Raw genomic sequence first — 14,790 nt, forward strand, 5'->3', positions numbered from 1 at the left:
GACTTCCCATACTTTGGAACAGTCTACCCATCTTTGTCAAGCAAAGTTCTTCATTAGCACTCCAAGAAAACTTTTGATGAGTGGATGGGAAATAGGAAATACACCCCGTGGATCACTTCTGTGTCTCTGCTCGACAGTGGCACAGGAAAATAACTTTCTTGGGTGGCGTAAGTCAGGGAACCTTGTTGGCTAGGCTTACATAGGCCCTTGGGCCGATAGCCTAGTACCTACCTATGAAGCTATGAACTGAGTGCCGATTAGATGATTTCAATTAACTGTTTCTGGATAGCTTAACATGAGTAAAGTAGGAAGAAAAGTCACTTATTTTAAGAATTATAAAATAAAAAAATAGCAACAACCATTTAACTCGCACAGCTGCACTTAAATACAAAAAGAAAAAAAAAAAGAAATGCCTTCTGCTGTGGATGACTGACCTTTCCTGTCCAGGTTCATCTATACATGTGTTAGTCTTCAATGCTTAGTCTGCTAATATAACTCTTAAGGGAGGAAGCTGGGGAAAAGGTAAGCCATGTGAGTAAAATTACCAAGCACCACCTCCACATAAGCAGTAGTATTTAATGATATTCCATAAGAGTTAATTTTCTTCCACTCCACTTTAATGTATTCATAAATAATGTTTCCCAAGGCAACAAGAACTTTAGTGCCATTTGCAGATGTGTAGCTAGCTAGTCTTGTGCACATTGCAATCCACCAATCTGACATCTCTTAACTGTAGTTGAGGAGTAAAAACAAAAAAAAAAAGAAAAAGGTCTTCTCCTTGCGCTTGAGATTTGGAAACAAAATCTTTCCTTTTAAATTACATTTGTAAAAAGCAGCTGCTACAGTCCCCTCATGTGGTGCTAAAGTACTTTAGATCTAAACTCCAAGCAGCTGGTACAGTTTGTCACACGCAAAGCTTAAGCAGTGCTTCAATTCTTATCTCAAATGCAGCACTGTTATTCATTTCAAAAGGCATGCAGAATGAAATAGAATACAGACAAGGCAATGTTCATGTATTCAGATAGGGGAAACCAGAAGAAGCTGAAATGTGAGCTAGAAGCGAAAATACTGGACTAGGTTAAGAGTTTCATGTAACTGGGACGTGTGGTTAAGGAGAAGAAGGATCTGAATGTGGAGGCCAGAGGGAGAATTAGAGGTTCTGTGGCCATTTAGCACAGTGTCAGGGATAAGGTTTGAGAAAAGAATGCCAAACAAGCTAAAAAGTAATGTATACAAAACAGTGGCATGACTAATGCTTTTTTATGGCACAGAAACCTGTGCAGTGAAAACAGAGCAGGTTAGGAAGGTTGAAGTGATTGAGATGAAAGTATATTCTCTGAGGAGAGACAAAAAAGGAAGACATCAGTGCTGAAGCCAAAATAGCCCCAAGGGAAGGCAGATGACTGTGGTTCATTCACACACATGAAAGCAGTAGATAGTTTGGTAAGGTAGATTTGGCAGAGCCAGGAAGAAGGCAAGAGGAGATGTGGACATCCAGTAAGGAGAGGGAGGGATTATAAGAGAAGACCTGCAACAGTCAGGAGGAGATGTGGACATCCAGTAAGGAGAGGGAGGGATTATAATAGAAGACCTGAAACAGTCAGGAGGAGATGTGGACATTCAGTAAGGAGAGGGAGGGATTATAAGAGAAGACCTGCAACAGTCAGGAGGAGATGTGGACATCCAGTAAGGAGAGGGAGGGATTATAAGAGAAGACCTGCAACAGTCAGGAGGAGATGTGGACTCCAGTAAGGAGAGGGTGGGATTATAAGAGAAGACCTGCAACAGTCAGGAGGAGATGTGGACATCCAGTAAGGAGAGGGAGGGATTATAAGAGAAGACCTGCAACAGTCAGGAGGAGATGTGGACATCCATTAAGGAGAGGGAGGGATTATAAGAGATCATCTGCAACAGTCAGGAGGAGATGTTGACATCCAGTAAGGAGAGGGAGGGATTATAAGAGAAGACCTTCAACAGTCAGGGGGAGATGTGGACATCCAGTAAGGAGAGGGAGGGATTATAAGAGAAGAACTGCAACAGTCAGGAGGAGATGTGGACTCCAGTAAGGAGAGGGAGGAATTATAAGAGAAGACCTGCAACAGTCAGGAGGAGATGTGGACATCCATTAAGGAGAGGGAGGGATTATAAGAGAAGATCTGCAACAGTCAGGAGGAGATGTTGACATCCAGTAAGGAGAGGGAGGGATTATAAGAGAAGACCTTCAACAGTCAGGGGGAGATGTGGACATCCAGTAAGGAGAGGGAGGGATTATAAGAGAAGAACTGCAACAGTCAGGAGGAGATGTGGACTCCAGTAAGGAGAGGGAGGAATTATAAGAGAAGACCTGCAACAGTCAGGAGGAGATGTGGACATCCAGTAAGGAGAGGGAGAGATTATAAGAGAAGACCTGCAACAGTCAGGAGGAGATGTGGACTCCAGTAAGGAGAGGGAGGGATTATAAGAGAAGACCTGCAACAGTCAGGAGGAGATGTGGACATCCAGTAAGGAGAGGGAGGGATTAGACGAGAAGACCTGCAACAGTCAGGCATGACTGTTGTGGAAGGTGAGAGTGTCACTGAAGTGAAATAGATGTTAACAGGCAATACAACACCCTGATCCTAAGTAAAAATGTGAAAAAATGGCTTAATGGCGGTGATGATGACTAGTACGATCTGTCCTAGTAAAAGAGGAGATTAAATTAACTAAAACTAGCTATTTAAATAAGTTAACATTATCTATCCAAAGAGAATTCTCAAATGATTTTATATCACATCAGTATTTATTAAGATATACACAGTCAGAGTCTGCCTCCAATCTACTGTAAATGAAAGGGAGAGTGGTGTATTCTATGTCCATAGCTGTAGTATATCAGATTCTTTCCTTTCTTTGAGGTGCACTGATCTTGGATTGGTATATTCAAGTAGCAAGAGTGTAGGGGAGACAACATCAACAGTTGCAGGAGGTGTTGGTTTTGAAATTCACTGTTTTTGTTAAAATCACAGTTTATTATTCAAAATTTTGGACCTGCAGTTTCAGGTCTCATGCATCTGATGGATAACCTCACTTTGTACAGGTATTGCCAGTGATAGCAGATACTTGTACTACACTCGCTCTGGCCAAGTTATATAGATGTAGCAACAGAAATAGAAATAACCTGCACTCTCTCTGTCCTTGGAGGTATGAAAGATGGTAGCGGTAACAATGTGTACTATGTCTGAACTAGCAGTTTATATGGGTGTGGCATGTAGTAGCAATAATGTCCTGTACTACACCTGCACTACCACCTTATGCATGTCACGCAATGGAAATAGCAATAACATGTACTATGTCCGTCCTTCTAGGTGTGAAAGATGGTTGCAGTAGCAGCCTGCTCTTTAGCTGTCTACCAGTATGGAATGTAGAAATAATCTTCCTACACATGCCCTACCAGTTTATATAGGTATTGCAGCAGAGGTAGCAGTAACTTGCACCACATCTCTCTTTCCAGGTGTGACAGATGGTAGCAGTAACAACATGCACTATGTCTTAAATACCAGTTCATATGGGGGGGCATGTCATATCAGTAACGACCTGTAATATCCCTGCCCTGCCACCTTATGCAAGTCCTGCAGTGGAAGTAGCAATAATGTCCGCTATGTCCATCCTTCTGTGTGTGACAGGTGGCAGCAGTAATACCTGCACTATGACTGTTCTACCAGTTTATGAGTGTAGAATGTAGCAGCAGTAAGAATCTGCATTGCATTCATTTTGCCTCTTTAGGTAAGTGTGACACGTGGCAGCGGTAATAAACAAATCCGCTAATTCCTTATGCAAAACTGTTGAAAAACAAAATACAGGGATAAACGCACAAATATACAACCATAAGACATAGGACACAGACTTAACAACATACTAAATACAGTGAAGAAACAAAACCTACTTTACAGCACCACAATATAATTTCAGTTAATGACATTTTAATTTTGAAAATTCAGCAGTAAAATGTAATGAAGAAAACACATAAAATCTTGAATTTGAAAAGAAGCTAGCATATATTCAATTCTGGGTGATAATACCTGATAATAATGTAGAGAGCTGTGTACCCGTACGTAATAGTATATATCAGTAGGGTGGGGTGTAAGTAACTGTCATAATGGCATCCATCTGTAGGTGAGGGGTGTGAACTATTTTGTGCATGCAGTCTGCAAGGTAAAATAAATGGTGACAGGATTCTATAAACAGTCCTAGAAATCAGACTCATTTACCTACTACTTGAGAGGGGTCCATGTTCTTTCTTATCAGAGGACAGAAAATATTCCATGAACTTTCAGTCAAATCCTGTTTGAGCAAGGTTCATCCAGGACCACTATTTTCCTGGCAAAATTGGTAAAACTGAAACATGGCACTTCTATTTTAGGGATGGCACATTTTTTGGCAGTTTGTACATCCTAAATGTTTCCCTCATTTTCCTGACATTGTAAATGCTAAAATCTGAAGTTTAATGAATCGTATCACTAAATATTTCATATTACTAGAAAATGACAATGTAACAATTGTACACATTGTAAAGTAGTTATTGCCTTTAGTACAACATTCCCAAACATATGACCTTTTGTTTTATAATGTACAAACTGATAAAAGCTGAATTCAGTAGTCTGTACCCTTATTTAGAATATGCACATTCAGTGAGATTGGAGTGATGCCATTCTACTTGTGATATTTTCAACATTAAAATGTGTAAGAAGAACTGCATAGAAATGCAGTATACAAAGAAACTGAACATTGTTGATGTATTTTTATTTTAAGTGTTAGATTTGCAAAACTGATGACTGGTAAGTTTTTAACAGCAGAAAGTTTAAAAGGCTAATTTATATACAGTTAAAGTAGCACATGTTATATGCTAAAGAGAGAGTAAAATATTGCAACACTGATTGTTGCACTATATTTATTTCTACTTTCTATCTTTAGGACCACTACTTACATGATTTCTTCCATCACTGCCAGATGATCAAGTCAGGATCACAAGCAACACCTGGAGATCTTGTTAAACATTTAAAGGTAGATGGTTATATTAACTCATGCATGATCCCTTTTTTTGCTGAAGAACAACATCTTTGCTAAGTACTGTTTGCAGCATTTTTCCTTAGGTTCACCAGTCATGGGTATTTTGTTGTTTATTGCTGAAGAGTAAGATCACTGCATTCTCAGCCTGGAGAATGCGGACATCTGTGCAATGAACAAGACATGGTTTAAAGCCACAGAGTACCTGGGCAGTGCAAGGCATCAGTACCTTCCATGCATTTAGACAGCAACTACACAGGCAGGGACAAAAAACAGAAGCATATCAATCTGCATCAATAACAAGCATACATTTATGTTGGTTAAACAGAATGGTGCACTGGGGTTTCTTTAGGTCCAGTTTACCATGGATAGCATTGCATACTATATCCTAGCAAGTGGCAGATTGCACTCCTATGTAGCACGAAACCCATAGCTAGTATGAAGACCTATTGGAGACACTCAGCATTCAACTAAATACCTTACTCATGGGGGACTTTATTTATCCCTCTATAAACTTGGATCCTACATGACCCCAGATTTGTAGGTTCAGAGATTACAAAAATAAAGACAACGGCAGTAAGAAATCCCAATAATTTAATGAACACACAGATTAGTGCTTTCACCTTGTGTATAACATAGACTTCCTCAGAATCTGACAATAAAACTCTGACATCACATTTAAACAGCCCACTCAAAAAAATCACATAACCTATAAAAAATAAGCATTATTATCCTAAAAATACTTTACAAACTTTTGAACTGCTTTTTAATTGCATACAATATAAAATATAAAATCATTAAACATAAAACTAATGCAATTTCAAATTGCTAGAAATGGAACAATTCTCATTTAAACCAGGGTAGCTTAAAGCATTAAGCCTAATTTGCCTCTTTAATTCCTTGGACTCGATAAGCTCTTCCCAAGGACCTCCCCTGCAATTTTTAGGCAACATTTCAATGCCAAAGAATTTAAAAGAATGTGTAGAAAACTGCATAATATGTTTAGCAAAAGCATTACTTTTATTTTTATTTCTAATATCTAAATTATGTTCATAAATATAGTCCCTAAACTGTCCCTGTTTTCCCTGTATAAAATCCTTTACATGATACACACAAGGCCCCATAAATTAATCCATCAGAATTGCAATCTGTATGTAAATTTGACCTCACCTTAATGTTATTGGTCCAAATTGCTTTCTTCTCTAATATAAAACTACACTGCGGGCAACATCCACACTTAAATATGCCTGCTTTTTTATTAGATGTTAATAAACTTGTACTATCAGCCATTTCAAAATATTGTTTAAATGATTTACGATTTTATATACCACTATGGGAGCCTCACCAATAATATTTGTAACATTATCAAAACAAAATAACATACTCCAGTTCTTTTTAAGAATCTTGAAAATACTAGTACAGTCATTTGTATATGTCATAACAAAAGCTCTTGAAAAAATACTGTTAGTGTCCTCCTTATGCCTAGTTTCAACTTTTTTACACAAACTTCTTAGCAGGGGCTTATACTCTCCCCATTGCCTTTTAATGATTACCTCATCAGAAATAGCTTTAATTACACTATGGGTAACCCCTGGCTTGAAACATCTCCCCTAATATTTGTCCTTCCATTTTAAAAGTTTCATCTTCTGAAACCATATGGGTTAATCTGACATATTGACCTTTCATGATAGCTTTCTTTTGTTTTTCCGGATGACAGCTTGTATAATGCAGTAAGCTATTAGAATAAGTGGATTTGCGATAAATAGTACCAATCAAGCTTCTATTAATTACATCTTTTTTATTAGTACATCCAAATAACTAATTTCAAGAGGGCTATATAAGAAAGAAAAATTTAAAAACTAGTTCCCATATTCAAATAGGTTTACCTTTATAACTGCGATTTGCAGAAGGGTGAGTTCTCATATGAGTGACTCTAATCCACGAAACTAACAATGTTGACACACCTACATGTTCAAAAAACAGCAAATCGAACAGCAGATTCACTGTTTTTGAACATGAAAGTCAAATAAAAAAAAAAAACAAAGTGTAAAGCAGGGTGGCAAGCCCCCCACACTCCCTACTTTATTATTCTAACTCCGAGATCGCACTACAGTGGGGAAAGGAACCATTTCCCGATCCTCACTATAGTACAATCCACCCCTGAATGTCAAATGTGCAATGAGCGAATCTCACTGTGTATTCACTCATTGCACATTTGCACCTTTTTACATTCGATGTTTCTATATCTTGCACACTGCCTTTCGGGTATGTGCAGTTCACCCTTCTGCAAATCGCATTTATAAAGGTAAACTATTCAAATAAAACATAAACTCTTCACTCTCCCCAACTGATCCCCTCCATACAATAAAGGTGTCGTCCAAAAATCTCAAATACAAAGACCAAGGAGGGGAATTTAATGTACTAAATACATATTTTCTTTCCCACTGTAGTAATATAATATTAGCAAAAATGGGGGCACGTGCTGCCTCCATTGCTGTACCCTTCTTCTGCAGATATTTACTTTCTAAATACACAAAATTATTCTTTAATACCAATTCCACAGATAGGTCCAGTGTGTTAAGGTCCAGTGTGTTAATATCATTACTTAAATTGGTACTTTCAGTCATAAACTCATAAAACCACTCTAGGCTCACATCATGGAGTATCAGGTTAAATAAGTTAACTACATCAATAGTTAAAAATACCATATGGTCATTATATTGTATATCCCTTCATTTCACAAAAAAATCTCATGAATCCATACAAAGATGCTCAAAAGTATTGAGATAACCTTTAAACTTAAAATCCACATACTTTGCCATGGGATGTGTTTTTGATTTACTCCCATCAACATAGGGGGTTTCATTGAATTTTTATGGATTTTAAGGATACTTAACAGTTTTGGGACCATTGGGTGCTGAACATTCAGACAATTAAATAATTCAGGTGTGATTTGTAGTTGCAACAAATATTAATCTCATTCAAGGAAGAAAGGTCATAAAAACCATCCAGCTGCCCAAACTCCAGCATGCAGTTCAAATAATTACTATAATGCATTATAACTACCCCCTCCCTTATCTGGTTTCATAATATGAATACATTTAGTTTTCCTAAGTTTATACAGTAATTGTCTTTCATTAAACATTAAATTTAAATCCCTTTCATATTTTCCTTTTAATAGCTCCTGAAAATCAAATCCACACAGCTTTTCAAAAATCAATAAGGGAATAGGGAGTGGGGAGTTAAAAAAATACTCTTCCGGCACAGTTCTCCTATTTTTATCACAACATCCTTATTGTTAAAAAAAAATTGCAAATTTAACTTTCTCAGATATAATTTAAAATCAATAATAAGTTCACATGAATTAGTTGTAGTGTCTGACATGTGTCCTTTACTTAACAAATTTGCAACTTTATTGTCACACCAATCTTTAGTAAATCATATTCCTTAAAATCACCTGAATCATTAGCAGTGATACATGGGCCATGCTCTGTCCTGCGTTTAACATTAATTAAGTCCTCCTTTTTCCCCTTCTGTCAGGTTGTACATTCCAACATTGTCGGTTGATTTTTTCTCTTTCCTGTTGAAAAGATTGTGCTGATGTATTCCCCCTGTTACATATCTGCTCAGAACATCTCACTAACTCCACCAAAAAAAGGGGACGATATTTAAATCTTTTAAACAATATTTTTCTCTCTTCTTACTTAACATTATGCATTATACAGCAAATAAAACTAGGATTATAGTACTTTAAACTGTGCATCAACTAAAAGTAGGTTGGAAATAAATACATTAAATGGGTACAAAGATGAAACATCTTAAACAGTACAAGCAAAACCACATTTAGTATGATATAGTCTTGTAATATGTGAAGTGTACACTTAGAAGATGGAGTAACTGTTGAAAGGAAGAGAGAAGTATGAGAAATAAGACTAGCAAGATAAGAGGTCAGCTGCCTAAAAATAAGAGTGCAGTGTTTACCCTGGATGAGCAAGAAGGAGATGGAACTTGACTAGCCTGGGGGGGGGGGGGGGTCACAGTTACCAATCCAATTAGCTTTTAGGTATGTTTTTAGAGATTTCTTAAACTGAGCTAGGCATGTTGTGGCTGAGATATTAGTGGGTAAGGTGTTCCATTTTTTAGCTATAAAATTAGAATGGAGGGAGGCTCCTGCAGAGATATTGGCTTTAGTTACTTGAAGGCGAGATCTGTTGTTGGAGCGTAGCACCCTGGTACTGAAGTAAGGATGTATTAGGTTTTGTAATGCAGGTTTTTTTTCGGGATAGTAAAGAATCTTATGGGTAAGTATAAGCTGGTTATAAAGGAGAAGATGAGGAAGTTCACGCCAGTTAAGCTGTTAAAGTGCTGAGCAGTGGTGTGTTTGATGTGGACTATTGTTGGCAAAATTTGCAATTTTGTTGTTGCAGGCCTCAAGTTTAGTTATATCTGATTTTCTAAGATTGGTGAGGATGGGGAGGTATATAGAAGTGTAGAGATGTGTTTATGCAATTTTAGCCCTGGTGCTATTTGTCAGAAAGTGTTTATTTCTATATAACCCCCCAAATGTTTTATGCATTTTCCTTATGATGAGAGAAATATGAGTGTCACATTTCATGTTATAGTCTATCTCAACTCCTAGATGTTTGGTGTGAGTGACAGGAGAGATGGTTGTGTTATTGCTTGAAGTAATAGTAAATGTAGGTATGGGGAAAGAGTGATTAGTTGGCTGGAATATGAGCAGTTTGGTTTTATTGGGGTTTAGTATTAGTTGTGAACTGGTACGCCATTCTTCTTCAGACAGGGAAGAGGCCTGTGTTTGTAATATCAGTTCTTGGGGGGAAGGAGAGGAACAGTTTATTGTTATGTCATCAGGGTATTGGATGACTGAGGCATGTAGAAAGGATGTATAGAAGTTGTCGGTGAAGACAGAGAAAAGTAATGGACCAAGGATGAAGTCTTGGGGAACACCCATCGTGACTGATAATAAAGGAGAGAATTCTTGTCTCCACTGTACTACTTGCTGTCAACCTGTTAAATAACTAAACCAAATAAGGGTAGGTTTGCTAAGATTCAGTTCTGAGAGGGATTTAATGAGTTTGTTGGGATTAACCATATCAAATGCATTGGAGAGGTCAAGAAAGATAGCAGAGACGTAGTTGCCATTATTTCTGTGGTTGTTTACTATATGAGTGAATGACATAAGGGCTGTTGTGGTTCTATGAAAGGGCCTGAAGCTGTGTTGAGTGTTTGTGAGAAGGCTGTGGATGTTGAGGTAATCCATGATTTGTTTGTATATACACCTGTCCAGTATTTTGGACAGAGGTGATAGTGTTGCTATGGGCTGATTGTTGATTAACTCTTTTGAATTACCCCCTTTGTGAAGTGGAATAATGTGAGAAATTTTCCATATCTCAAGGACAAAATATTTGGGTATAGAATGGTTAATAAGAATAGATACAGGGTATGCAATGGCATCAGCAGCCATTTTCAGTCATTCAGCTGGCAGTTTACCTGCAGCTAAGGTGGTTGGTTTTAGTTTCTTAAGAAGTTTCTTAATTGTATCAGAGACTGGGGGAAGGCATAGCCATTGTTATTATTGGTTGGAGGATGGACAGCTTTGAGAGTTGGCTAGTGCAAGAATAGATTCGGTGACAAATTTGTTGAAATGGGTGATGACATTGAGCGAGGTATCAGTTATGATTGGGGGGGGGGGGCGCCTGATTTTCCAGGAAGGACAATGTTAATGGCTGCCCAGAATTTTTGGGGATATTTTGATATTTAGCTTGTATATGTTGGTAGTACTTGATTTTGTCAAGAAAATGCAGCAGGCAACAGTGCCAAATAAAGGAAGCAAAACTTCTCACCAATATCTTCACAAACCATGGCACTGAAGGAGGACACACAAAGATCACCAATATGGGGAAACAAGTTTATTGAAGCACCCAATGTGTAAAACACTCACATATATGCAATAAAAGCTAAATGATTAACAGTCTCACCGTGTTTTTCGTTCCTAAATAGAACTTCTCAGACATGCAAAACCCCAGTCCATTCAAACTGCAGTTTATATATCCTCAACCAGTTATCCAATCCCTCCACCCCATTTACATATTTAAAAATACTTCAGTATTAAAAATACAATAAAAATAATTAACATCATAATTGATTATGCTACTGATAGTATACTTGACATGCTATAGCACCCAGGAAAGACATGTTATGCTATAAACAAAGTATAAGAAATATAGATATTTACATATATAAAAGTTACTATTGGAATTGCAGCAAATCATTTCAGTACACTCACACTTTTACAAGTTAAACCTGGATCACACATAAGTGTCATTTTTAAATGTAGGTTTACATGCTATGTCTCCTTTAAAAAATGACTGTCTGCTTTATATTAAACAGCTCATACAAATAGTGTTTGCTGAATCATTAAATTTTAATTCTTTGAGCACAATGACTTTTTAGTGGTTAGGATATTTTGAGATGTTTTCTGTTGGTTTGAAGGGGTTTGAGGGATTGATATGTGGTGTGGAGGTGGCTTGGATTCACTTGTGAGCATTTTTGTGTGAATTATAACTGACAGATTGTTCATTTTCAAACCCTTAACATGAAAATTAGCTTGAAACAACTTAAGAGTCATGAAAATTCTAAGAACTGTCCAGGTTACTTCTTCATTTGTAAAAGTAAATAATCCTAATATTTTGAATCATATGCTAAGTTGTCAAAGAATACAAGTTAGATAATAAGCAAAAGACAGTGGATTATATTCTAAACCACTGCCAGTTATTACATAGTTCTGAATGCTTGCTACTTATAGTATATTTGACATTCACACGTTTACAAGTTAAACCTGGATCACATATAACTGTCATTCTTTTAATGCTTTAATGTTTCATCTTTCCAAAAGTTCACATACTCTGACCATTGTATTAAAGACTTGATATATTCTATGTTACCAATTGCATATACAAATTACTGCCTAAAAACTTATAACTTCAACAAAATAATAGTATTGAAATAACAAAGTAATTTAATTTATTGGCCTTAATTCTTAAATGTTACGGAGATATACTGTTGAAAATTTAAGGTCCAAATGCAATCAAGATTCTAAGAACTGATTAATTTAACAAATATTTAGATTCTTTGAGAACACAAAGGTAAATAAGATACAGGCAGTCCCTAGGTTATGGATGAGATCTGTTTTTTTTAGCCAGTCCTCAAGTCAAATTAGTATGCAAGTCGAAAGAAGTACATAAGGTTCTTATTAAATGTCACTTAGTCAAATGTTTGCCTCAGTCTAGTATTTATTTTACATTTTTTTGCACATAAAACAGTTTAGAAAGACTTCTGAATAAAAACAATCCTAAACTTAATACTGTATAGTATAGTAATAACAATAATAAAAACACTAAGTTCACTGTAGTACAGTAACTATGTTCATACACTACAGTACCGTACAGTAGAATGTTCCATACAAAAAAAATGTTAAACGTACCTCTTGTATAACCTTCACTTCACATTTCTGTACTACGGGCATCACCCACAAATGTTTTCTGCTCTTTCCTGAACTTTCAGACCTCTGCCGGACCTCCTACTCTCACCTAGACCCTAGTCAGGCACATTGTCATTTGCCCTTTCTACTGTACAGTACAGTAACTGCTTCAGTACTGTCCTGTAGAGCGGTCTTGACCAATCAGATCACCAACACAGAGATCTCTTAACCAATCGCATCTCTTGTTTCCATGAAGATGGAAGTAACTCCTCTAACAAGACATGTGAGCAACTTCATAAATGGGGAAAACAGGGAAAAGGAATGTACAACAGAATTCTTTATTTTCAAGGTAAGATTTAGGCAACTTTAAGGATTTTTATTTATTTTCATGTGATTTCTGACATTGCAGCAGCCCGTTCTTATCTATTGGTTATCCTTATGTCAGATGTCTGTAACCCGGGGACTGCCTGTATTTAACCTAGATAAGAAATCATTCCCCAGATTATTGGAATTCTTAACGAATATCAATAATAATGCAATGAAAAACAAGTCATATTTGTCACAAAGTCATAAAATTCTCAAGTTGGATTTCACATATTTAGACAATTCCTATTGGAACTACTCCCCAAAAATTAGTAATCAAGACTTCTTTGAAGAATACAAGAAAATAATATTAAAAACTACAGATAAAATTACATCTTCATTATATTGGAAAAGTTTCACTTGGAAGTTTTTACCCAGAGCTCTTGTGCCACACATAATTACAAATATGTATAAATCAAATAGAATTTAAATGCTGGAGATGTGATTCTGAAATAATGCCTGATTGTACACATATGGTATATGAATGTGAGTTCATGTCCCCTTTTTGGAAAGAAATTAATAACTGCATTCAAGCTCTATGGTCAGATAGATGTAATATTTCTAAATCTTCAGTTTTATTTAATGCTCCAATTCCTGAGATAATTCTAAAAACCCAAGTGCCTCTTCTTTGGTCTGTTCTTGCTATAGTCAGAAATGTAATTACTTAAAATTGAAAAAATAAAGTTACCCCTTCTAGTGTTGAATTTATTAGTGTGGCAAAAATTGTTTGCACTAGTGAATTGCATACTATAAAGATGAGAACTTCTAATATTACATATTCATATTAATCTTGGCTTAAACTTAAAGACTTACTTGAAAAATATTAATTGCTGTTGATGTATAACATGGATGTATTGATCAGCTGTAGACCTATGTAAATAGTTATTTGTTTGTTTTATAATTTATTTGTTAATTTATTGTTTTTAAATCAAATTAAAAAAAAAAACATTGCTAGAATAAGAAGTTTTATGTTGGTGCATATTTTTGAAGGATATGATGTCTGAAAATCAAATGCCAGTCATTCTTTGGAGACTTCAATCCTCAGTGATTTGCCAGAAAACCACACATTTTATGAGGAACAGATCAAAAATATGAGACAAAAATCTGGACATTCTGTGAAATTCTGGACAGTTGAGAGGTGTGGCTACAGAAGATTTTTAAGATGCATGTGACTCACACAACTTCAACCGTATGTCAGTTCAGTGGGAAGACATCACTTTCTTATGTCTAGCATGACTCATTTAAAGTGCACTTAAAATTGATTCTGGGAAGTAGATATGAAAGCAGTAAAACAAGATGACATTAATATGGTAGGCCCCATAATGGTCTTTTTGTGGAAAACATTACATTTTGTAAGAAGCTTGAAGAGAGATTTTGATGCATTAAAATAATTCAGAAAACATAAATACACTAAAAAACACATTCCTTGAGTTCCACGGTGGAATTTTCTATTAAGATAAGTCCAAGGAGAGAGTTGTATGATAAAAGAAGGGCCAGGGGTAGAATCTTACAAGCAGGTGTCTGGTGTTGTGCTTAAGTAAGAAACAGCACAAAAAAAGAACATTAAATGAAAATCAAAAATTAATTCTGATATGTGGGTGAAGTGTGCTGATAAATGAAATAAACAAACCATGATATTTTTGAATACATAATAGCTGAAGGAAACCCACTAAAATAGGACTTAACTTTTTTATTAAGTATGCAGAATGTTATGTAGATTACATGGATCATATTGTCACATGTGCTAATGTATAAAATAAGTTAATATTTATTTAAAGACGTTACAGCTACTGGATAAGTGAATCATGGGATCCTGTAGCCATAGTTACTCCTTAGTAAAGATTCTTGAAGAAAACAACCTTAGCCTAATGTCTTTTCATTCATTC

The 14,790-nt window shown here is 36.2% G+C and overlaps 1 protein-coding gene across 1 annotated transcript in view; it reads left to right on the plus strand.

Moving 5' to 3' along the window:
* The window catches only part of DOCK11 (dedicator of cytokinesis 11), a 1,858,863-nt gene that overhangs the window by 651,546 nt on the left and 1,192,527 nt on the right, over positions 1 to 14,790 (plus strand). Inside the window, exon 23 of the mRNA XM_044057487.1 lies at positions 4,948 to 5,037. Coding sequence (XP_043913422.1) covers positions 4,948 to 5,037 — 90 coding nt within the window. The remainder of the gene's footprint in view (positions 1 to 4,947; positions 5,038 to 14,790) is intronic.

The sequence above is a fragment of the Protopterus annectens genome, chromosome 15.part0 (assembly GCF_019279795.1).
Source record: "Protopterus annectens isolate FY-2018-M chromosome 15.part0, PAN1.0, whole genome shotgun sequence".
Taxonomy (NCBI): domain Eukaryota; kingdom Metazoa; phylum Chordata; order Ceratodontiformes; family Protopteridae; genus Protopterus; species Protopterus annectens.